Source organism: Urtica dioica, chromosome 5 (assembly GCF_054948205.1).
Source record: "Urtica dioica subsp. dioica isolate 48M chromosome 5, U.dioica_male_clone48M_v1_H2, whole genome shotgun sequence".
Taxonomy (NCBI): Eukaryota; Viridiplantae; Streptophyta; class Magnoliopsida; order Rosales; family Urticaceae; genus Urtica; species Urtica dioica.
The window spans coordinates 32,398,535-32,422,261 of NC_142760.1; the positions used below are offsets into that span (position 1 = coordinate 32,398,535).

General features: G+C 42.0%; 2 protein-coding genes across 2 annotated transcripts in view; one reads left to right on the forward strand and one right to left on the reverse strand.

Annotated features, from left to right (window-relative positions):
- Positions 1 to 10,148, forward strand: part of LOC149397943 (uncharacterized) — a 39,676-nt gene extending 29,528 nt beyond the window's left edge. Inside the window, exons 2-6 of the mRNA XM_089614398.1 lie at positions 7,932 to 8,198; positions 8,280 to 8,372; positions 8,445 to 8,549; positions 8,613 to 8,990; positions 10,086 to 10,148. Of these exons, the coding sequence (XP_089470524.1) occupies positions 7,932 to 8,198; positions 8,280 to 8,372; positions 8,445 to 8,549; positions 8,613 to 8,990; positions 10,086 to 10,148 (906 nt within the window). The remainder of the gene's footprint in view (positions 1 to 7,931; positions 8,199 to 8,279; positions 8,373 to 8,444; positions 8,550 to 8,612; positions 8,991 to 10,085) is intronic.
- Positions 10,149 to 10,491: 343 nt separating this feature from the next.
- On the reverse strand, positions 10,492 to 11,232 carry LOC149397944 (uncharacterized). Its single transcript, XM_089614399.1, has one exon. It carries the CDS (start codon positions 11,230 to 11,232, stop codon positions 10,492 to 10,494), a length of 741 nt encoding a protein of 246 aa, XP_089470525.1.
- Positions 11,233 to 23,727: the final 12,495 nt, after the last annotated feature.

Consider the following 23,727-nt stretch of genomic DNA (forward strand, 5'->3'; position numbering starts at 1 on the left):
TTAAATTATGAGCTTGAAAATCGTTTTCGAAAGTTTACTAATTTTGTGACAAGTTAGAATTGTAATGTTAGATTTTTTTTTAATTTATTGCTCATGCCTTTAAATTAAAAACCATGTTGATTTTCTATGAGTTTGGGATGATGTTAAAACACATTAGAATCAGTTCTAAAAGTTTTTAATTTTTTATATTGAAAAACGTGTTTTAAAGGTTTGAGAATTTTCGAGTAAATTTTGTGACTAGTTTCATTTTCTTGCTAGTTTCGTTTATTTACTTGAATCGTTTTATGCATGTTGTTATTTCTTTTATTCTATGTTATTACCCTGCTAATAAAACACAAATAAAAGCTTTAAACAATATCTTAAAACGTTCCGTTACACTCGATTCTTTTTCGCACCTAAAAGGACGAAGCTTTAATTTATTTATTTTTCTTCGAGCTGGAATGTAAACCCGCATTAAAAGCGGCATAACGCTCTGCTCAAAAATCGAAATTTAATTATTCTTGAATCAAATTAAAGCTCTGTCTGTTCTCTGTCCAATGCCACTGGTTTCGGCGGAAAAGGACATCGGAGCCGCCAGATATGGCAATTTTACTCCGAGGTGCGCGGCTGTCTGAAACTCCAGTTTTTTAGAAATCCGGATTTTCAAACCCCACTACCATGAGTTATAGAACTCTAATGAGAAAATTTTCTTGAGCAAAAATGTTTTTCATATGATTATAAACATGATGTGTAAAGATTAAAAGTTTTGATTTTTGAAAGATTAATTGAAATTGAATTTTTTACAAAACTAGTTTGAATTTTGAAAAACCGTTTTCACTTTCAAACTTGAAAATATTTTGTCATCCAAATCAAATAAGTTTTCAAAATGTTTTCAAAACTATATCTATATCACATATGTTCAAAATCTATATGCTCTTGAAATTTTGAGTGGGAGGTCTCCTTGTAGACAAGCCGAAAAATAAAAAGATGTGTAATCTCAAACTTTCAAGTGTTCGAGTGAGTTGAAGTTCACACTTCCCTCACGCACTTTCCCGAAATAGAAAATAGGAAAAGATCGAGTATGTCCCTTGTGCCTTTATGCACTAATACTGCTCTGAACATGTCGATCTAGGATTCTCTTCTAGTTGTCCGCTCTGTCGCTCTCTAACTAGGAAATTTGTTTCTGAACTTATAAGAGTCGATGAACCAACTCCAAAAACTAAGTGGGAGGGTTATATTCGTTGTTTGTAACCCGCGATCCCCAACACTAGTGAAAGATGCAATAACGTGGGACTAAGAGCCGCTCTTGCGACCCTCACTTAAATGTGAGTACTCCAAGGCGTTATTGCTTCGATCATTGCTCAATGAGCTACGTCCGAGAGTGATGCAATGATGGCAAGGCCTCCCCTTGGGGGATTGTTTTTCAAAGCTGATCTTTTGGACTAAGTGGTTGGTTGCACACTTAGGCTCAATCCCTAGTATCCTTCCTTAAGGCTCTGCGAAAGGATGTGAGTGATCAAACCAATTTACAAGGTGGCTAGTCAAAATGATGTACTGACATCTTGGCTTAGCATTAATGATGTGTCATTTACTTATAAATGGAGATTTTTTGCGGCCTTCTCTTGAGGGAGTAAATTATCGTTTGGTTTATAACACCTTTGGGTTTTACAAAAGTCTTAATGAAACTTAAATCCTAAACCAAAGACTAATCATAAACTTGTTTCAACTTTTATAGGCAATATGTCTCTCAACCATCTCTCAATCTTTCTTTCCTCGATCAAACTCGAAAACGAAAACTACATAGACTCGAAACGTAACCTTGACATAATACCTACCGTTAACAAGCACAAATGGGTACTCACCACCCCATGTCCTCCTCTGACGAATAATGATTCAACTCAAGAGGACAATGACGCCATAGCGGCCTGGCTTCGATCCGATGAGATTGTGAGGTGCTATATCTTGGCATCTATGAACAATATGCTGAAAGAGCAACATCGTGACTTCGAGACTGCCGCTGACATGCTCTACAATCTCCTTGAGATGTTTGGAGGGCAAAGGCGTCAAACAAGGCTACAAGCAGTCCGACAGTTTATGAACTGTCATATGCAGGCTAGGACTCCTGTTTGAAAATTCATGATACTGATCATTAGTTTTCTGAATAAAATGGAAATCCTAGGATCTGAGATTGATGGGAAGAAAATCATAGATATGATCTTAGAAACTCTCCCCGCATCTCTTGATACCTCCAAGATGAACTACTTCATAAACAAGCTAGAGTACACTGTTACCAAGCTTATGAAGGAACTTCACACTGCTGTAGGTCTCGCTAAGAGAAAGAGGGATCAAGGAGAGGCACATGCTACTGAGCAAAAGGCCTCCGCCTCTGGAACTAAGAAGAGACCTCACAAGGCCGATAAAGAGAACTGTCCCGCCTATCTCAAAGCAAAGGAACATAGTATTGTACTAGTTACCGAAGCATGCTTAGTAGCTGATAATGTATCAACGTGGATTCTTGACTCCGCTGCTACTAACCATATTTGTTGTTCCTTGAATGGTTTCAAGAAAACCAAAAGCTTAGAGGAAGGCGAGTTCTGTTTCAAATGGGGTGATGGGAGCCTGGTGTCTGCGAAGGCTGTGGGATCCGTGACGCTGTCTTTTGAAGACCGCACTTTAAACTTGAATAATGTTTATTTTGTTCCTACCTTTGGGAAGAACTTAATATCCGTTGCTCGTCTTCTAGAGCAAGATTATTGTTTAAAGTTCATTAAGAATGGAATTCGTATTTCGTTTCCTGATAATTCTTTTGTCACTGATGCATGTATGAAGAATGCTCTTTTCTACATCTATCCCACTAAACCTTCTCTTTTAGACACCGAAATAGATAACGATCTAATTAGGGAGCCAAAGAGGATCAAACTTTCTGAATCCTCCGATCTAACAAAATCAACATACCTATGGCACTTAAGACTTGGTCATATCAGTCTAGATAGGATTAAGAGACTTGTGAGGGATGGTCCACTCCAAGCCTCTGCAATAGGCTCACTGCCTACTTGTGAATCCTGTATAGAAGGAAAAATGACTAAGCGACCTTTCTCCGATAAGGGTCGAAGAGCCACTGAGTTGCTGGAACTAATACATTCTGATGTATGTGGTCTGCTCAACCAACAGGCACGTGGAGGATACGAATACTTCGTTACCTTCACTGATGATTACTCAAGATATGGGTTTGTCTATTTGCTTAAACACAAATCCGAGACCTTTAACGTATTTAAGGTCTTTAGGGCTTTAGTGGAAAAGCAAACTGGCAAAGTGATCAAAACCCTTCGATCTGATCGAGGTGGTGAGTATATGTCTGGAGAGTTCGATGACTTTCTTAAAGAAGAAGGTATCGCTTCTTAGCTTACCGCACCTGGCACACCTCAACAAAACGGAGTGTCAGAGAGAAGAAACCGAACTCTTATGGAGATGGTTAGATCAATGATGAGTTACTCATCACTCCCGCTTTCCTTTTGGGGATATGCCCTCGAAACAGCCGCCTACATTCTGAACCAAGTTCTGTCCAAGACGGTTCCTGGTACTCCTTATGAACGATGGACTAGCCGTAAAGTGAATCTTGGCCGCATCCGAATTTGGGGTTGCCCTGCACACGTGCTGAGGCAAAAGACTAGCAAGTTGGCTAGTAGGTCAGAATTGTGCCTGTTTGTAGGATATCCGAAGGAAACCAAAGGTTTTACTTTCTATAGTCCCGAGGACGATAAGACTTTCGTTAGCACGAATGCTCGTTTCCTTGAGGAGGACTTTATGAAGGATGCGAAACCTAGAAGCAAAATTGTGCTTGAAGAAAAGTTGGGTGAGGAAGCTTCTACCTCATCTGTAAGAACTGTTCTTACCCCAACTGAAACACAACCTAACTCATCAGAATCTCGTCAAGTAGTACTTAGACGTAGTGGGAGGGCTACTCAAAAGCCTGACAGGTACATGTCTTATGGAGACTCTCTTGTAGCCGTCTCCGACATGGATGACCCTGTTTCCTATAGCCAAGCGATGGCTTGTTCTGAATCAAACCTTTGGCTTGACGCCATGAAAGTTGAAATGCACTCGATGTATGTCAACAAAGTCTGGAAACTTGTAGACCTTCCTGAAGGGATTAAACCCGTAGGGTGTAAGTGGATATACAAGAAGAAAAGGGGTCCTGATGGGAACGTCGAGACGTTCAAAGCACGACTTGTGGCAAAGGGTTATACCCAACAAGAAGGGATTGACTATGAAGAAACCTTCTCACCAGTCGCAATGCTTAAATCCATCCGCATACTCCTATCCATAGCTGCAACTCTCGACTATGAGATCTGGCAAATGGATGTCAAGACAGCCTTTCTGAATGGCAATCTTGACGAGCGCATTTACATGGCTCAACCAGACGGTTTCGTGGATAAAGGTCAAGAGACCAAGGTTTGTGAGTTGCTTAAATCCATTTATGGACTAAAGCAAGCATCTAGGTCATGGAATATTAGATTCGATGAAACTGTAAAGAGCTTCGGCTTTGAACAGTCAATAGATGAGCCTTGTGTTTACAAGTTAATACACGAAGGCAAAGTTGTGTTTCTGGTACTATATGTCGATGATATACTACTCATTGGTAATGACGTGGGTAAGTTATCTAAGGTTAAGGTCTGGCTAGCAAAGCAATTCGATATGAAGGATCTAGGAGAAGCCGCGTACATTCTGGGAATCCAAATCTTTCGAGATAGGAAAAACCGGACCCTGTCGCTCTCTCAAGCATCTTATATTGATAAGGTGATGGATCGCTTCTCGATGCAAGACTGCAAGAGGGGTCAAACACCCTTTAGGCATGGAGTTTCACTCTCTAAGGACCAGTCTCCCAAGACTGCACAAGAGATTGAAGACATGAGGAAAATTCCTTACGCCTCTGCCGTAGGAAGCCTCATGTATACCATGCTTTGCACTAGACCTGACATCTGTTTCGCCGTTGGCGTAGTTAGTCGTTTCCAATCCAACCCTGGACCCGAGCACTGGATTGCTGTTAAGCATGTTCTTAAGTATCTTCGAAGAACTAGGAACTTGATGCTTACATACTCAGGTACTGACCTGACTATGACGGGATATACCGACTCCGATTTTCAAGCGGATAAGGATTCCAGGAAATCCACTTCGGGATCTGTGTTCATCCTTAATGGTGGAGCTGTTGTGTGGAGGAGTATTAAGCAATCTTGCAATGCTGACTCCACAATGAAAGCAGAATATGTGGCTGCTTGTGAAGCATCCAAAGAGGCTGTATGGCTTAGAAAGTTCCTTAAGTATTTGGAAGTTGTTCCAAACGTCGACGAGCCCATGACCCTTTATTATGATATTAGTGGGGCTGTCGCTAACTCAAAGGAACCTAGAAGCCATAAGCGCTCTAAACATATTGAGAGGAAATACCATTTGATTCGAGAGATCGCGCAACGCGGAGACGTGGAGGTGAAGTAGATCTCTGGCAGATCCATTCACCAAGGCCCTAGCGAACATGGTCTTCGACCAACTTCTAGAGGGATTAGGCATGTAGGACTACTCACATCTTCTTTGAGTCAAGTGGGAGTTTGTTGTCAACGGTGCCCACAAGAAGAGTAGTAGTGTCTATTTATGTACATTTGATGTCATATAGTCTTACGAAGACTCTTGCTTGTAATTGCTTATTCATTAATAAAAAGTTGAAACGTTCATTCAATCTTCCTTGTCTGAAGCTTTATGATAAAACCCTGGTCTTTTAGTCCATAAACAAACCTAACAACTTACGAAGAGACAAATGTAGATTTGCATGAACAAACTCTTCGTAGTTTGCTTAAAACGATATATTCGCAATCTTAGGGTCAAAGGACTATTGACCTCAGTATGATTGTTAGAAGAATCTATGATGTCTGGTTATGAGGCATTGAGAGTTGGGGACTCTATAGTTCTTCTAGGTATCTTCCGAAGGTACTGAATTGACCAGTGCACTTCTAGAGACAATATAAGAACAAACCATTTAACCTCTTATGTCTCGAAGTCACTATGTATGAATTGCATCATGCTTACCTTAATCCTGAAATGAGACATGCCATTTCACACCTTAGTATTCTCATTTGAGAAAGTCAGAGTTCGGACTCACTATGTCATTCCGAACAGGGCCTATTGGTGAAATACTAAGTTGTGAGTATGTCATGAGTAACTTTGTGAAGTTCTCATAGATATGGAATTCATGTACAAGATTGCTGAAATGCAATGTATGTCACCTCATGCTTTGTTCCTTGGAGTGTGAATAAATGAACTGGCCAGTGTCCAAATTGAGTCCTGACTCTTTTGGATGAAACAATGTGACTTGTTAGCTCCTCGTCAATACATTGTTTCTAACTTATTCACAAGCGACAAAGGAGTTGAGGAAATAACAGCTAGAAGGGTAAAATGGTAATTTAGTAAATCCCGACTAGCTGATGACATTCATGAAGGGTAGCATAGATAATATTCAGTGGATCCGCTCATCATAATTAGGTCGAATTCTTGAGTAGAAAATAAATTCATTTGAACCGAGAGATTTTCAGTGTCAGCTCTTTAGTGGAGTCAGTTGGCATTAAGCTAAACTTGGAAAAGGTTTGTGAACTTTTGAGTCCAAGTGTTTAGCTCAAGCTTTGTTCATTTGGGTCCATGAGGTCACTGTCACGAATCACATCGATAGGAATAGTTAAACTGGAAGCTAAGCCAAAACAAGAACGAAAATAGTCAAAAGGGTATTTTTGTCTTTTGAGACAAAGGATGAAATGAATGTCAATAAATTTTTTGACAAGGTCATTTTATGACATGTTTCACTCGGCCATGACTTGATCATTGGGCCTTGTGAATTAATTTCATCTCATGAGAATTTTATTTGAAAATTCTAAATGGGCCTTTTCTTATGTTGTCATGAACAAGTGAAGAAAATTCTAGAAGCCTTTTCTAGAACATGTTGGGCGCCCATAATACCCAAGATAGAGAGATTATTTTGTGCATAAATGTATTTAGATACTTGCCAAAAGAAAAAGAGGAAACAAATTGCATAAGGATGCATATAGAATTTCGGCCATAAGAGTAAAAGGCAAGCCAAGGAACAAAAAAGGAAACAAATCCTAGCCTTCTAGAAGGCTGCCTTGGGCGCCTAAGAGGAATGGGAAATAAGGATTATTTTGCTCATGAATATGTGATATTCTATAGAAGAGGAAACTACCTTATTGAAGGTGAGACCTCTCCTATAAATAGGAGCCTCATTTCCTCACAATTCATTCATCCAAGTTTAAGAGATTTGAGAGACTCTCTCTCTAGAACTTGGCCGAAGTCCTCTTCTCTCTCTCTAGTTTATTTTCGGTTTTCTCTTGTCTTGGCACCTAGGTCCTCACTCGACCTAGTCTTTAGCTCTGCGACTTCGAGACTCGTTCTCAAGTCGTAGTGTTTAAAAGTGCCCACTCACTGATTCCTTCTTTTCGAGTGATTTAGTGATAGAAACTTTCGTGGTTGCTCGAGGTGCCGAGGAAAGAAAGAGAGACGTGCTGCGAGGGGAGACGAGCGTTGCAACTTTCCAAAAGCTTCTACAAGGTTCAAGCTTCAAGAAAGGTTAGTAACTTTAATAGCTCATATTAGTTTTTATTTACATGTACATGCTCTTGTCTAGGTTAGTAAAAACTAGTTTTACTTAAAAAGAAAATTTTTAAATTTCCGCCGCTTAATGAAGCGTTAAACTTTTTCTCAAACCCTAGATCGATTCCAACAGCCCCGGGGTGAAGGAAGTCGTTGTTTATAACTAGGAGTTTCAGTCGTTCTTGCAGCCAGAGCGCGAGATGGATCCCGATCTCGCGACGTTCGCGAACACGCTCGGGTTGGTCGTCCGAGACAAGATCTCGCCTACGGTCCCAAGGTGGACGAATGCGAACGTGGGGCCGGCGAAGGAGGCCGAGATCCGAGCAGCGATTCGAGACAAGTACGACATTCGAGTCGATGGTGATGCAACCGGGAAGAAGAAGGCGATTGTCGATGCGGCAATCATTCGAGACGCGAAGACTCGTCTTCGCGATTGGAGGCATACATTGCGGTCGTGGTTCGACATCGACTGCAAGAGCAGCGTACAGGTGGCGCGGTCGCTGAAACCGAAGACCGTTAAGCTCGACACCGAATGGGAGACGCTGATACAACGATATACGAGCGATGAATTTAAGGTAATATCGAATCATTTACGTTACTCGAATGTTTATTAAACGATTTGTTATTTACGTGTACGTTTACTTATATTACAACAGGCTATACAAGCGAAGAATAAGGCGAATCGCGCGAAGAAGAAGACGAAGACTCGACAGGGGACGATTGGGTTCTCGACCCACCGCATGAAAAACGTAAGTTTTATGTTTATATGATACATCAAATCGTTAAAATTATCTAACACTTGAAGTTTTGTTTACATGCAGAAGAGCGTCGAGACAGGCGCATTCGAGAGCTTGTTTGCGAACTACAAGCGCCAACATCAGTCCGACAAGTCTGAATGGCTGACTCCTGAAGCCTCCGCACGTTATGTAAGTTTACATTTATTTTTCTTATTTTTCGATTAATATATACTAACTAGTTAATTATATCAGGATCGACTGGTCGCTAGGTTCAACACGTTGCGAGCGGAGGCTGAGCACCAAGGAGCGGACGTTGATATTTCCGTTCTAGAGCAGCAGGCGATCCGCGATATTATGGGTTCGCGGACTGATCACTTGACCGGCGTCGGACGTTTGGTGCCACAGGGAGCACGGATGGCGGCTGAAGTCGCCGAAGTCTACGGTTCGGAGGCTGGGACGTCGCAACCAGGATATGTCTCGCAGGAGGTGTTGGCATCGACCCTCGCCGCGTTCGCCGAGACAATACAGAGTCAGGTGCCCGGCCTCAACCTTAGCTCGTTCATGTCCCAATTTCCACAGAGTTCGCAGCAGGCTCCGTCATCCCACAGCCAGCAGACTCCGACGGCCGACGTCCACACTCCGACGCCCGACGTCCGCACTCCGACGGGCGGCCAGCAAAGGACTCCCGACGCCAGCCAGCAGACGACGCCCGGCGGACCAAGTCAGTCTACTCCGACGCCGCAGCCTGCAGAACTTCAGCGCCAGCAGAAGAGCGTTTCTCGTCGAGGAGGGGGAAAACGAGTGGCGGGACGACAAAGCAAACGTCGCGACTAGTGGTTTATTAGTTCTTTTGTGTAATTATTATTTACATATTTCTCGATAACCGAAAACGTACGTAACCGGATTTTATATAGTTGTTGATTTGGATAATATAATTTAGTTTTTATATGATTTTTCATTTTAGAATTTCACAACAAAAAAACCGTAAAAAAAAATAATTAACGACGAAAAAAATAATAATAATAATAATTAGCGACGATTTTATCGTCGCTAATTATCATTCACACAACGTTTTAGCGACGACTTCGTCGTCGCTAATTGGCGCGGGAAAAATTCCCGCGTGAATTAGCGACGACAAAATCGTCGCTAAAACTCTGTTTCACAACGAAAAAAACTTCTCGTCACAACATTTAGCGACGACTTTGTCGTCGCTAATTGACGCGGGATTTTTTCCCGCGGTAATTAGCGACGACAATTTCGTCGCTAATTGTCTGTTTCAAAATGAAAAAAAACTTCTGGTTACAACATTTACGGACGATTTTATCGTCGCTAATATCGTCGCTAAATATTTACCGACGATTAAATCGTCGCTAAATATATTTAGGCACGGCGAATTAGCGACGACTTTTATCGTCGCTAAATACATTTAGCGACGATTTCAGGGTTATTACCGACGAATAAAATCGTCGGTAAATGTTGTAAATGTTGTAGTGTCACTCATGCCACAGTGACTGAAAGAGCAACACAGAACACAAGCGCAAGCAAAACACAGGATCTTCAAGCTATGTATTGTACGGTCACTCATGTTAAAGTCACTGCTAGAGGAAACAAAAAGAACACATGCACAAAGCACACTACTATTATGGCTAGAAAACCAAAAGCCAGAGTCAGTATCAGTATCAGTTTTAGTTATTGACTCCCCGTTTTTTCCAAACAAATGCAAAGAAAGAAGGAAAAACATACAATAGCATAGAAAATATTACAGACCCAAAAGGAGTTAGAGGATGAAAAGAAAGAAAAAACTCTGATAAAAACTAGAACATCATCAGGAGGAAGAGCCTAAAGCAGAAGATGAGCCCGCCAGACACATTTTGGAGAGGACAACTTCAAGATCGTTCTTTCTCCCTGTAGACATGGCAATAACAAGCTCAAGGTGCTTGATCTCATCCATCAGGGAAAGAGCAAGCAGCTTCCTTGTGTCGGCAGACATGGGAGGCATATTGGGCACATAAGGAGAAAAGAACTTTGCATGAGGGAGACTGGATTGAGGAGGCTTCTTCATGTCAGCTACATGGTGCTTCTGAAAAAGCTTGTAACTGAAGGAGATCATGCCTAGGGCAGAGCTACAAGACTACAGTTCTTCAGGAGTGAGTAGATCAGGATGCTGACGCAGAAAAATCCTAGTAATCATAGATGGGTAGGCAATGGGAAGCTCGATGGCTTCAGATCCAGTATGCTTTAGAATTTGAGAGTAGAAGAATTTCCCAAAGTCTATATATCCACCAATTCCCAACATATAAATAAACTGAGCCACAGCAAGGGCGACACCTATAGAGTGTGCAGTGGGAAGCCAGTTCTTCACTCCAATATTGTGCAGGACGGAGAATTTAGAACTAAGAAGAGATGCTTGATAGAGACCAGACTCTGGCCATCCCTTTTCATCCTTGCCTCCAGAGAGTTCCTTGATTAACTCAATTCGAGAAGGCATCTGATCTTCACATGAGAGAGTTTCAGAACCCAAGAACTCATGAATAACCTTCGGAGAGAACTCTATGCACTGATTTCTCACAAACACCTTCTGAAAGTTTGGAGAGGTGGCATCGTCAATGAGATTAGGAAGATTCACAATGAATTCATGAACGAGCTGAGCATGATAGGAGCCCACACAAGTCACTGAAGAGAACAAGCCAGAATCCTTGAGGAGATCCTTAATGTCTTTGCAGGCGGGGGCTTCATCTGAAAGCACATGTTCAGGAGCAATGCTTCGGAGAATGACATACTTCCACCTGCTTGTATTTTGAATGGTGTGAAAGGAAATTCCTATGATCAGAACATCAGGAACTTCTTGCCTGGAAGATTTCTTCTTCTTCATAGGGGCCCTTTCTTCTTCAACTTCTTCTTCTTCCACAATCTTGGTTGTTGATACGTTATTTATTGGCTTTATTTTTTAGTGCAAGATGTGTGGAAAGATGTCGGTCGTTATGTTTCCTCTTTTGGTATGACATCTTTCCTCCTGTGTGCAGACTCTTTTTCAGGCAAGTCTCCGATTTTGACAGATTGCCTCGCTGGTGAATTGATTAAGAAATATTGCCTTGCTGCTGTCATTACTTCGAGATATCTTCTCGCTTCTGCCTCCATTTCAAGATATCTCGCTGCTACTAACTTCATTGCACAATATTCGCCTCCCTGGAGTCTTTACTTTGTGATATTCACTTAAGGCTGGGTAAGGAAACCCGAGATACCTTCCAGGATTGTACAGCTGCTATAAAAGCCATTCGCTCAACCTTAGCAGCTTCGACATTTTTCATCAAACACTCAGAGCTCTTAGACGTGCAAGACCGGCGGACTGGGAGGCTGTGTGTTTTGGTGATAAGCGGTGTTTTCTCTCAAACACTATTCCATAAAGATTGAGTGTCTGTGAGAGTTGGGTTTTGTGTTCTCGTGATTGAAGGTTCACGTACAGCTGAAGACTAAAGGTCATCCGAACCAGGAGGTTGCTCGAAGGGTGGAATTGAGACGGAGCTCAAATTCAGGGGGAGTCCCTGACTAGGTGATCACTGGTGGTAATAGTCTCTAGGTTTTATTGATTTGTTGATTGTAATCAGATATAAACCTTGTGTGTACTATTGACTACAAGATAGTGAAAAACCTTTCCACTGGCAGCGTGCCCCTAGATGTAGGTGTGTTTCACCGAACTGGGTAACCATATCATGTGTACTTTGTTTACTGCACTGTTTTGTTGTTTATCCATAATCTGTGCTCAAGCAAGTTGTCGGACACATTGTCAATACATTGTGTGCGACATCTTGTCTGTGCGTCTAATCAGAATTTCAATTGGTATCAGAGCAAGTACCTTGATCTTTTTGGTGGTTTCCTGGATTTTTTTTTCTGATTACCTATTATGGATAGTTCCCGTGAGGGTGGTTCTGTCAATCGCCCTCCAGTACTTGACGGAACCAACTATGGTTATTGGAAGGCACGCATGACCGCTTTCATGAAATCCCTTAATAGCCGAACATGGAAAGCTGTGATACACGGGTGGGAAGCTCCTGTGACTACTGATGACAAAGGAGCCCGTACTGGCACAAAACCCGAAAAGGACTGGATCCCCACTAAAGATGATGCGGCCCTTGGTAACTCTAGTGCCCTTAATGCTATATTTAACGAAGTCAATAAAGATGTTTTCAGGTTGATAAATACATGCACTAGTACCAAAGAGGCCTGGGAAATCCTCGCTGTTGCCTATGAGGGAACTACAAAGGTCCGTGAGCAGAAGCTTCAATATCTCACAACCAATTTTGAAGCCCTCATGATGCTCGAGGATGAATCAGTTGCTGAGTTCAACGTTCGCATCCGTGATCTTGCCAATGAATCATATTCTCTCGGGAAACCAATGACCGACGAAGATCTTGTTCGAAAAACCCTGAGAGCCTTGAGCCCTAAGTTCAAAATGAAAATCACGGCCATTGAGGAAGTTCATGACCTAAAGACGTTAAAGTTCGACGAGTTCATGGGATCCCTCATGACTTTTGAGCTCTCCCTTCCTAAGGTGGAAATGAAACACAGAGGGATGGCCCTCAAAAGCTCTGTTCATGAACAAAAGGAACAGGTATACTCAGACTCTGACAATGATATTGACGATACTATAGCTATGCTTGCAAAAAATTATAGCAGGGTCATGAAAAGACTCAACCAGATGAATGGGAAAAATGTCTCGCAAGATGTCAAGGACAATTTCCAACAACGATTCCAGAAGAATGCTAATCCTCACAGGAATAGTAAAAGTGGTGAACGATCTGGCAAAGGCAAATGCATTCAGTGCCACGAATGTGAAGGTTTCGGACATATTCAAAAGGAGTGTCCCAACTTCCTCAAGAAACAGAAAAAGGGATACAACGCTACTCTCTCGGATGAAGAAGATGAAGATAGCGACTCAGATCAGATAAGTAACTTTGTAGCCTTTACTGCCTCTGTCCATACTCATGAGTCCACTAATGAATTTGGTGAATGCTCTCAGAAATATGTTCTAGATGAAGAACTATCTGACGATGCTATGAATGAAGCATAGAATACCTTGCACACCAAATGGGTTAAGGAATCCCAGATTCTCGACAAACAGAGCGCTTTTATTCTTACTCTGACTGAAGATAAGGCAAGGCTCCTAGAGATGATTGTGGATCTGAAGAAGGAAGTCAGTCGGCTGAATGGGGAACTTGATCAAATGACTAAATCAGTCAGAATGCTGAACTCTGGGACTGACAGCCTTGACAAAATCCTCACCATTGGCAAACCTGCGAAGAACATGAAGGGGCTTGGATATACCCGTGGAGCTTCATCATCCCAGACTACGTTTGTTCCCCAAAAGCAGACTGACCAGATGTCGCGAAACATGCCTCAACCATCTGGTAATGACAATTCTCATAATTTTCCTCGGAATCATCTCTCTGGACCAATCAGGCCTCTAGTCAACAGACCTCGTTGGGTATGCCATTATTGTGGTAGAAAGGGCCATATTCGACCTTTTTGCTATCGTTTATACGGGAGAAATGTCTGTCAGCAAAAATCCAGTTACAGGAATGTCCTACCTCGTCAACAACCTTCTACTCGGCTGGAATGGAGAGTGAAAAATACGTCCTATCATGCCAATATTGCGTACACATCTCTGAGTGCTTCCACCGGGAGTGAGTGGTATTTCGACAGTGACAGTGGTTGCTCTCGTCACATGACAGGTGATCACACCTTCCTGACCAACGTGAAACCTTATTCTAACTGTCATGTTACCTTTGGAGATGGAGTAAAAGCCAAAATTGTGGGTAAAGGTCAGTTAAACTATCCTGGTATGTCTTGCTTGACTGAGGCGTTGTTGGTAGAAGGACTTACTGCTAATCTTATCAGTATTAGTCAGCTTTGTGATCTAAACTTACGTGTCAATTTTACTCGTGATAAGTGTGTGGTGATTAATGAGAAACATGATGAACTTATGCCAGGAACCAGATCACGTGACAACTGCTACATGTGGTCAGCCGTACCAAACAACAATTGCCTCTTGACCAAGGCTGACGAAACCAAGCTGTGGCACCAAAAACTTGGTCACCTTAATCTCAGAAGCATGCAAAAAATTGTTTCAGAGAAGGCCATCATCGGTGTCCCAAATCTGAAGATTGTTGAAGGAAAAATCTGTGGTGAATGCCAGATTGGGAAACAGGTCAAGAAGTCTCACAAGATGGTGCAACATCTTACCACATCTCGTGTTCTGGAGCTTCTTCACATGGATTTGATGGGACCAATGCAGGTCGAAAGTCTCGGAGGGAAGAGATACGTGTTTGTGTGTGTGGATGACTACTCCAGGTATACGTGGGTTGAATTTATTCGTGAGAAATCTGACACTTTTGCTATTTTTGAAGCTCTTTGTAAGAAGGTTCAGAGAGAAAAAGGAGAGAGCATCGACAAAGTGATCAGAATTCGGAGTGATCATGGGAGGGAATTTGAGAACATGAGCTTTGCTAAGTTTTGTACTGACGAAGGGATAGCCCATGAATTTTCTGCTCCTATCACACCACAACAAAATGGAATTGTTGAAAGAAAAAATCGAACCCTCCAAGAAATGGCTAGAGTAATGATGTTGGCTAAAGACATTCCACCACATTTCTGGGATGAAGCTCTTAATACTGCCTGCCATATTCACAATAGAGTTACTATCCGTCCAGGTACTTCCATCACTCATTATGAAATATGGAGGGGGAGAAAGCCTAATGTGAAGTACTTTCATGTCTTTGGTTCTGTTTGTTATATATCTGCTGACAGAGATCCTCAACGTAAATTTGACCCTAAAAGTGATGAAGGTATATTTCTTGGATATTCTAAAAATAGTCGGGGCTATCGTGTTTTTAACAAACGCACTAAGACTATGATGGAATCCATAAATGTGGTGGTAAACGATGATCATGATGTTACTAACAGTACTAATGATGAGGATGAAGTTTTTCCTAGTAACACAGATGTCAGGACAGATGCTGAAAACTCTTTGGACGACATCTCTTCTGGAAACCCAAATGTCAGGACTAGTGCTGATGAAAAAGTAAGCGACATTATTCCAGATGAAGGATCTCCTCCTGAGACTGAACAACGAATTCCTTCCAGAAGAATCCAGAAAAATCATCCTGCTCATGAGGTGATTGGCGAAATCAGTGAAGGAATAAAGACTCGTCCAAAACCCCCTGTTAACTATCGGGAGATGATTGGTAATCGCTGCTTTGTTTCTAAGATTGAACCTAAGAATGTTAATGAGGCTATTGATGATGAATATTGGGTCAATGCTATGCAAGAGGAACTTGTTCAGTTTGAAAGAAATGAAGTCTGGGAGCTAGTTCCTAAACCTGACAATGTGAATGTCATTGGAACTAAGTGGATTTTTAAGAATAATTCTGATGAACATGGTAATATAACTCGGAACAAAGCTAGACTTGTGGCGCAGGGCTATACACAGGTGGAAGGCGTAGACTTTGATGAAACCTTTGCCCCTGTTGCGAGACTTGAAGCCATCAGACTCCTGCTTGGGATCTCTTGTCACCTGCAATTCAAGCTTTACCAGATGGATGTTAAGAGTGCTTTTCTCAATGGGTACCTGAATGAAGAAGTCTATGTAGCACAACCAAAAGGGTTCACAGATCCCAGATTTCCACAGCATGTCTACAAACTCAGAAAAGCTCTCTACGGCCTTAAGCAGGCTCCCCGAGCATGGTATGAGAGACTGACCTAGTTCCTTGTGCAGAATGGTTATACCCGAGGTGGAGTTGACAAGACCTTGTTCGTGAAAAAGGAGAATGGCAATCTCATGATAGCCCAGATCTATGTTGACGATATCGTCTTTGGAGGAATGTCAAACAAGATGGTGGACCTTTTTGTTCAACAAATGCAGTCAGAATTCGAGATGAGTATGGTCGGTGAGCTAAACTACTTTCTGGGCTTTCAGATCAAACAAATGAATGATGGTATCTTTATCTCCCAAAGTAAGTATGCGAAAAACTTGGTGAAGAAGTTTGGCTTGGAAAATTCTTCTCACAAGCGGACCCCTGCCGCTACTCACATCAAACTCACTAAGGATGAGCATGGAGATTATGTTGATCAAAGCCTCTACATGAGTATTATTGGCATTCTTCTTTACCTCACTGCCAGCCGACCAGACATAGCCTACTCTGTAGGTGTGTGTGTGTGCGATATCAAGCCAATCCCAAAGCTAGCCATCTGGCTCAAGCCAAGTGAATCATAAGGTACATCTCAGGAACTGCCCATTTTGGCCTCTTATATACTTATGATACTTCCTCTACGCTTGTGGGATACTGTGATGCTGACTGGGCAGGTAGCGCGGTCGATAGAAAAAATACCTCTGGTGGATGTTTCTACCTTGGAAACAATCTCATCTCCTAGTTCAGCAAGAAGCAGAACTGCATCTCCTTGTCCACTACTGAGGCTAAATACATCGCTGCAGGGACCAGTTGCACACAGCTCCTCTGGATGAAACAGATGCTCGCTGAATATGATGTTGGACAAGATGTCATGCCATTATTCTGCGACAATATCAGCGCCATCAATATCTCAAAGAATCCAGTTCAACACAGTAAGACCAAGCACATTGAGATCAGACATCACTTCATTCGAGATCTTGTGGAAGATAAAAAGATCAAACTCGAATACATTCACACTGAAAAACAGCTTGCAGATATTTTCACCAAGGCTTTAGATGCTAACCGGTTTGAAAATCTCAGATCCTCCTTAGGATTATGTGTTATTGAACAATAGCAATTACTGTTTATTGGAGAGATTGTTGGTCTTATCATCTGTGCTGATTTCTCTCTGATTCTTGTTCACGTTCCTTTTGTGAAATCATTCTCATGGGCCCATTTATCTGGTTGGCCCATTCGACTGTTTTGCCGGGCTAAATTGCCAATTGTTGTTTCTCTGGGCCTAAGATCGATCAAGGCCCACTTTATGTCACGACGTCGTATCTCTCTATGCCTTGTTCTCATTCATGCAGACGGTTCCATTCTCGAGAAAGAAAGGGAAGTTACCTTGTGTTCGAATTTTGAAATTTTCTGTTTTTCTTCGCTGTTCTTGAGCTTTGATTCCCATATTTGCTCTTACCCTTTTTGACGGTTACCTGTGTGGTAGTTTTCTAAAAATTCTATTCAAAATGGTTGGCACCAGAAGCGGGATCAGCACAACCACTCCCTCAGAGAAAGTGAAAGCCGCAATGAAAAGGAAAAATGTCGCGACAAGGAAACCTGGCGCTGAAAGCAACATGCACGGTGTTAGGGTACGGGGACTGCGCCCCAGTGAACGCGCCGATGGTCAGGCCAGAGGTACAATCGCTGGGTCATCAGTTCCCCCTGAGAATTCATCCCTCTCCGCCGTCAGAAGCGCCATGCTCAAGAAAGCCGCTCTCTCGATCACCGACATTACGGGAGATGTAAGCTCCAGCAGTTCGTCTAATGAAGGAAGAAAAGATGATGATGCTCCAAGAGGAGAAACCCTCACCGGTGGATCTCCCATCGAAAGACCTCACCAGATTGTTCAAGGCATGTTGGGTTTAAGTCAAGAGGTCGCGAAAGATGTGCCAACATCTTCTCTGGGGCAAGAAGGAACGACTAATCTAGTCCAGGATGTTGAAAAGGATATTATTGCTTCTATTAAAGAGAAGGTTCAGAAAGATGACGACGTGTGCCTAGCCACTCTTCTGTCGGAGAAGAGAAAGAAGAAAAGAAATGTGGTGGAAGAAAGTGCTGCTGCCACTCCCATCCTTGCCAAGAAGAAGATGAAGAAACCGGTGAAAATGGGTTTGAACAAGAAAAAGCTGAAGGAAAAATCTGTCGATGAGCCAATTCCAGATGTTCTAAAGGATATTGAGGAGGAAGAGGAAGATACCCGTCTTGAGTTCGTGTCCCACATCTCCAGGAAGTCTGTAGGAGGTCAAAAGCTTCCCAAGGATGTTCCCGCCGCCCCTCTGGATAATGTCTCCTTTCATGAGGAAGATCGCGTCAGAAAATGGAGGTATGTCTATCACAGATCTATTTTTCCGGAAAAGGAACTGTCTTAGGAAGCCCTGAAGATTGATGTGATTATGGAACTTTTGTACGATGCTCAACTCGGCAAAACTGTCTCTGGGATCGGGCCTTATTATCCTAAACCGGTGAAAGAGTGCATAGTCAATTTGTCCTCTAAAGTTGACAAGCCTCATCACCCTGAGTTTGGGAAAGTCTACGTGCGTGGCCAATGCTTTGATGTCTCCTCCACTGCAATCAACGAGTATCTGGGAAGAGGAAAAATTGTCACTGTCGATCGGCTTCCCTCCTTGGATGTGATTGCCAAAGAGTTCACTAACGATGAGAAGAAGACCTGGCCTTCTAAGGATTCTCTGCCTTCCTCAGACCTCTCGGCGAAATACTCAGTCATGTACATAATTGGTATTGCAAATTGGGCCCCTTCCTCTCACGGTTCAAGCATCAAGTTAGACCTGGCATGCCTCATTTATCAGATTGGTACCCGGGCGTCTTTCGACTTTGGGGAGTTTGTGTTCAACCACCTGGCCAAGCATGCTAAGTCCTATGCCGTGAAGCTTCCTATTGGCTTCCCCTCTCTCTTGTCAGGTATGCTGGTGGCTCAGAAGAGAGATCTACTAAGGGCTAATAGGTAAACCTCCTAGTGAACTCTCCTTCAGTCCTAAGTTATTTGAAGGGAAATATGCCAGAGATCTTGTTATGCCTTCTGTCGCAACTTATGTCTCTCTTGGTTGTATCATCAAAGTTGCTCCCCTGTCGGAAAATGCCAACAGCGATATTCTCAAAGGCCTGTTGGAAAAAGTTGCTGCTCTCAAGGAAATCATTGACATCTCTACTCGAAGGAAGACCGCTTGTGAACGACTTATCTCTGTCATGACTCCCTCCTCTACCACTGATGGTGCAACTACCTCTCAGCCGAGTCCTTCTGTTTGTCCTGATGATGAAGATACAGAGGATGATGTCAGTAGCGACTCACAGGGTTCTGAAGGTCATACCAACGATGTTTCTAATCCCTCTAGTTGATGTTTATTTGTTCTGGTCTGTAACATCTAACTTCCTCTTTGACATCTTTCTGTTGGTTTTCTTCGCTACTGTTGCTTGTGTTTCAGACTGAGTGTTCTCTCTAGATGTTTTGTAAGACAGCTTTCTCGTACTTTTGCTGATTAATGATATGTTGTTGTTCTAGTTCTCATTCCTTTACAAGCTGTTGTTCCTTCCTCTGTGTTGGTCTATCCTTGCCTTTGGTATTATTTTGAGGCAATCAAGGGGAAGCGCGTCATAAGGTCATTTATTTTGACTCTCTTCGCTGGTCATGACGCTTGTATGAGAACTGGTCCTGGAAGTGCTTGCCTGAAAAATAGCCAAATGGGGAGATTGTTGATACGTTATTTATTGGATTTATTTTTTACTGCAAGATGTGTGGAAAGATTTCGGATGTTTTTTTTCTCTTTTGGTATGACATCTTTCCTCCTGTATGCAGACTCTTTTTTAGGCAAGTCTCTGGTTTTGACAGATTGCCTCGCTGGTGAATTGATTAAGAAATATTGCCTTGCTGTTGTCATTACTTCAAGATATCTTCTCGCTTCTGCCTTCATTTCAAGATATCTCGCTGCTACTATCTTCATTGCACAATATTCGCCTCGCTGGAGTCTTTACTTTGTGATATTCACTTGAGGCCGAGTAAGGAAACCCGAGATACCTTCCAGGATTGTACAACTGCTATAAAAGCCATTCGCTCACCCTTAGCAGCTTCGACGTTTTTCATCAAACACTCAGAGCTCTTAGACGTGCAAGACCGGCGGACTGGGAGGCTGTGTGTTTTGGTGATAAGCGGTGTTTTCTCTCAAACACTATTCTACAAAGATTGAGTGTCTGTGGGAGTTGGGTTTTGTGTTCTCGTGATTGAAGGTTCACGTACAGCTGAAGACTAAAGGTCATCCGAGCCAGGAGGTTGCTCGAAGGGTGGAATTAAGACGGAGCTCAAATTCAGGGGGAGTCCCTGACTAGGTGATCACTGGTGGTAATAGTCTCTAGGTTTTATTGATTTGTTGATTGTAATCAGATATAAACCTTGTGTGTACTATTGATTACAAGATAGTGAAAAACCTTTCCACTGGCAGCGTGCCCCCAGATGTAGGTGTGTTTCACCGAACTGGGTAACCATATCGTGTGTAGTTTGTTTACTGCACTGTTTTGTTGTTTATCCATAATCTGTGCTCAAGCAAGTTGTCGGACACATTGTCAACACATTGTGTGCGACATCTTGTCTGTGCGTCTAATCAGAATTTCATTGGTGACATGGTCAACAACATCTTCAACTTCAGCTTCTCTTTCAGGGACTGAGTCTTGAGTCTTCTTGGCAGACTTCCTCTTCATAGTAGTCATAGCGTCTTGAACAACCTTTCGCTTCTTGGACTTGATAGCCTTCTTGATCCCCTTTTTCTTGGGTTTCTCATTCTTCTTAGAACCCGAATGGGGAACCACCTCTTCGGTAGGATCAGCGGAAAGCCCACTGCTCATCACCCTTTTAAACACCTCTAGGGTGATCCAACTCTTTCCATTCATACCTTCTTTAACCTCTTAAGAGTTATACCCACAACCTTTGAGTTCTCTGGTCATTTCATCCAGAGTGGGGTTGTCAAATTCATCATTGGCTTAGGGCGACTTGGGGATGTCAGATGATGTATTCCCAAGATTAGACTTCTCAGATTTCCCTAGGTTAAGCATAGCATCTACGGTAGAGGTGACTGTCTCTTTTTTAGGAACATCAAGGTAAGTAGAGTTACCTTGTTGCATGTCAACAACATCAGCCTGACCTTGCTCTTTCGAGAGATCTTCATAACTAGGCGAAGGAATGAGATCAGGTAGAACACTCACTTTCACCTGAGGGAAATGGGGCAAATTTTCCCGAAGGTCCACAGAGGCCCCCTTTGATGAGGAACCTCCGATCAAACTATCGCCTTCATCAGGTTTTCCATTAATGAACCTAACACCATGCTTGTTGACTTTACCAATTCTTTTCTTAGGAACATTTGATTTCTTGGTCTTCCTTTCATGGGGAGACCTACCGTCTGAACCCTTTCCCCGTCTTGTAACCATTTTTATGAGCAATGAGAGAGAAATAGCCGACCAAGAAGAACAATGAAGATGGAAAGAAGAATTCGAAAAGCAACTGCAAGTAGAACCGTACTCAGAAAAAGTAATGATGGAAGTTGAAAAAATCGAACCGCTATTGGGAAATAAACCGTCGAACTAAGCTTAATGAATAACCAGTGAAACGCTGCGTTTTGACAAAACAAGAAAAGAGAGCTTAGCAGAATGGGCCTTTGATTGACCAAGACATAAGCCAAAACACGTCTTGACCAGCACATTGATTGCTATAACTCCGGGATACATACTCCCAAAGCAGAGCGAAGTTTCTCAAACTTAACCATATCCAACAGTTTCATGAAAATGTTAGCCAATTGACCTTCTGTGTTTACATACTCCAGGGACAGTGTTTTGTAATTCACAAGATCTCTGATATAATTGTGACGAATCTCAATATGCTTAGTTTTGCTATGCTGGAAAAGATTCTTTGCAATGTTGATGGCACTGGTGTTTTCACGGTAAAGAGTTACAACATCCTGAGGAACATCATACTCCTCCAGCATATACTTCTAATAAATCACACATGCAATGTCTAGCCTTTGAATACGGCACCAAAAACTTGTTCCGAAATAAATCACACACGCAAGCGTACGTGTCGCCCAAATAATATAGTGTACACAAAGTACGAGTATCGATCACTCGAGGACTAACAATTTTTAACGATTTACTCTAACTTATAGCGAATTGATTCCCAAGAAAAGATGAAGGGATTTTAAGACGATTAACAAAACTAAAGAAACATAAACAAAGAATTAAACACGAGTTTTTCGGATAAGATAAAGTAGGGGTCACGTTTCACTGGAACTAACTAGGTCGGAGGTTTCGGATTTAAATAACAAAATCTACTCCTATGGATGCTAATCTCACTCTATCAACACTATTCAGTAGCCTCTCTCGAGTGTTCTAGAAAACCTATGTAGTTGACGGATTGTTATCCTCTCGGCCTCTGATCCTATTAAAACAACTATACGCAATACGACAAGAGTTCAAACAATTACATAAATTGCCTAGATTTTCTACTAACCTAGGATCAACTACGAAGACATGAACAAAAGAACGATTATTTACTCTCTCTCGAGTAGCTAAACAATCCTAGATAACAACTCTAATGATGGTCAAGCACTAGAAAGCATTAAGAACAATTCATATCAAGCAATCCATAATAATGAGGCAAACGATAATTATCTAACCCTAACGAACAACCCAACCATTATCAATCCCGGTTGTATCGCAACCCCATAAGAAACTTAGCCTCTAATGGTATTCATAATCAACGCTAAACATAACATAATAATTAAAAGCAATAAAATAAATATTGAAAGCAAAAGAGAGTTCATATTAAATAAAATTGATGTTCAACAATAATTTAGAGAAATAAAATAAATAAAAGAAGAGAAGAAAGAAGAACAAATGAATTCGGGGAAGGAGAACTCGTCGGGTTGTCAATCCGTTGAAGAACGTCTTTTTCCTCTTCCAAAAACTCTCAAGAACAACCAAACAATAGAAGAGAAACTTAAACAAAAGAAAAGAAAAGATGTGTTTTTTAGAGCTTAAAGTCGTATATATAGGTCAAGGGGTGATTTTCGGAGCATATTGGACATTTGGAAGGGTTCAAATGGCTCAAAAACATCAAAATCCAAAGGAACGCGCGGTGCGCGTGTCTAGTGCTTGCGGCGCGCAATAGTACTCTGGAGCCTCGCGGCGCAAGGATGCTTCCTGACGCGCGCCTTTTGTTTTTGTATCGTTCGTATCTTCTTGCTCCGATGTCCGATTTTCGCAAATAAATATGTATTGGAAAGCTAAGATAGCTCTCTCCAATGAGTGAAAGAATTTATCCAGAATCGTCACTTCAGAATCTCAAATGATGCAGAAGAAGCCGCCATATTTCTTGATTAGCTCTAACTCGTCCGAAAAATCTTCAAATCATCACAAAGTTGCTCCATTGCCCTTAAAACCCTTTTAGATCATGAAAACCTATAATAACAAATAAAAACCAAAATATATCGAAAACACCTAAGGATTCGCTTCGATTCAAGTTCGGGAACTAGCGATTTGTACGTGTAAAACGCAGTCATCAAATACCCCCAAACTTGAACCATTGCTTGTCCTCATGTAACACAAAAAAAAACTACACAGTAAAATAAACACACCAAAGAAGTTAC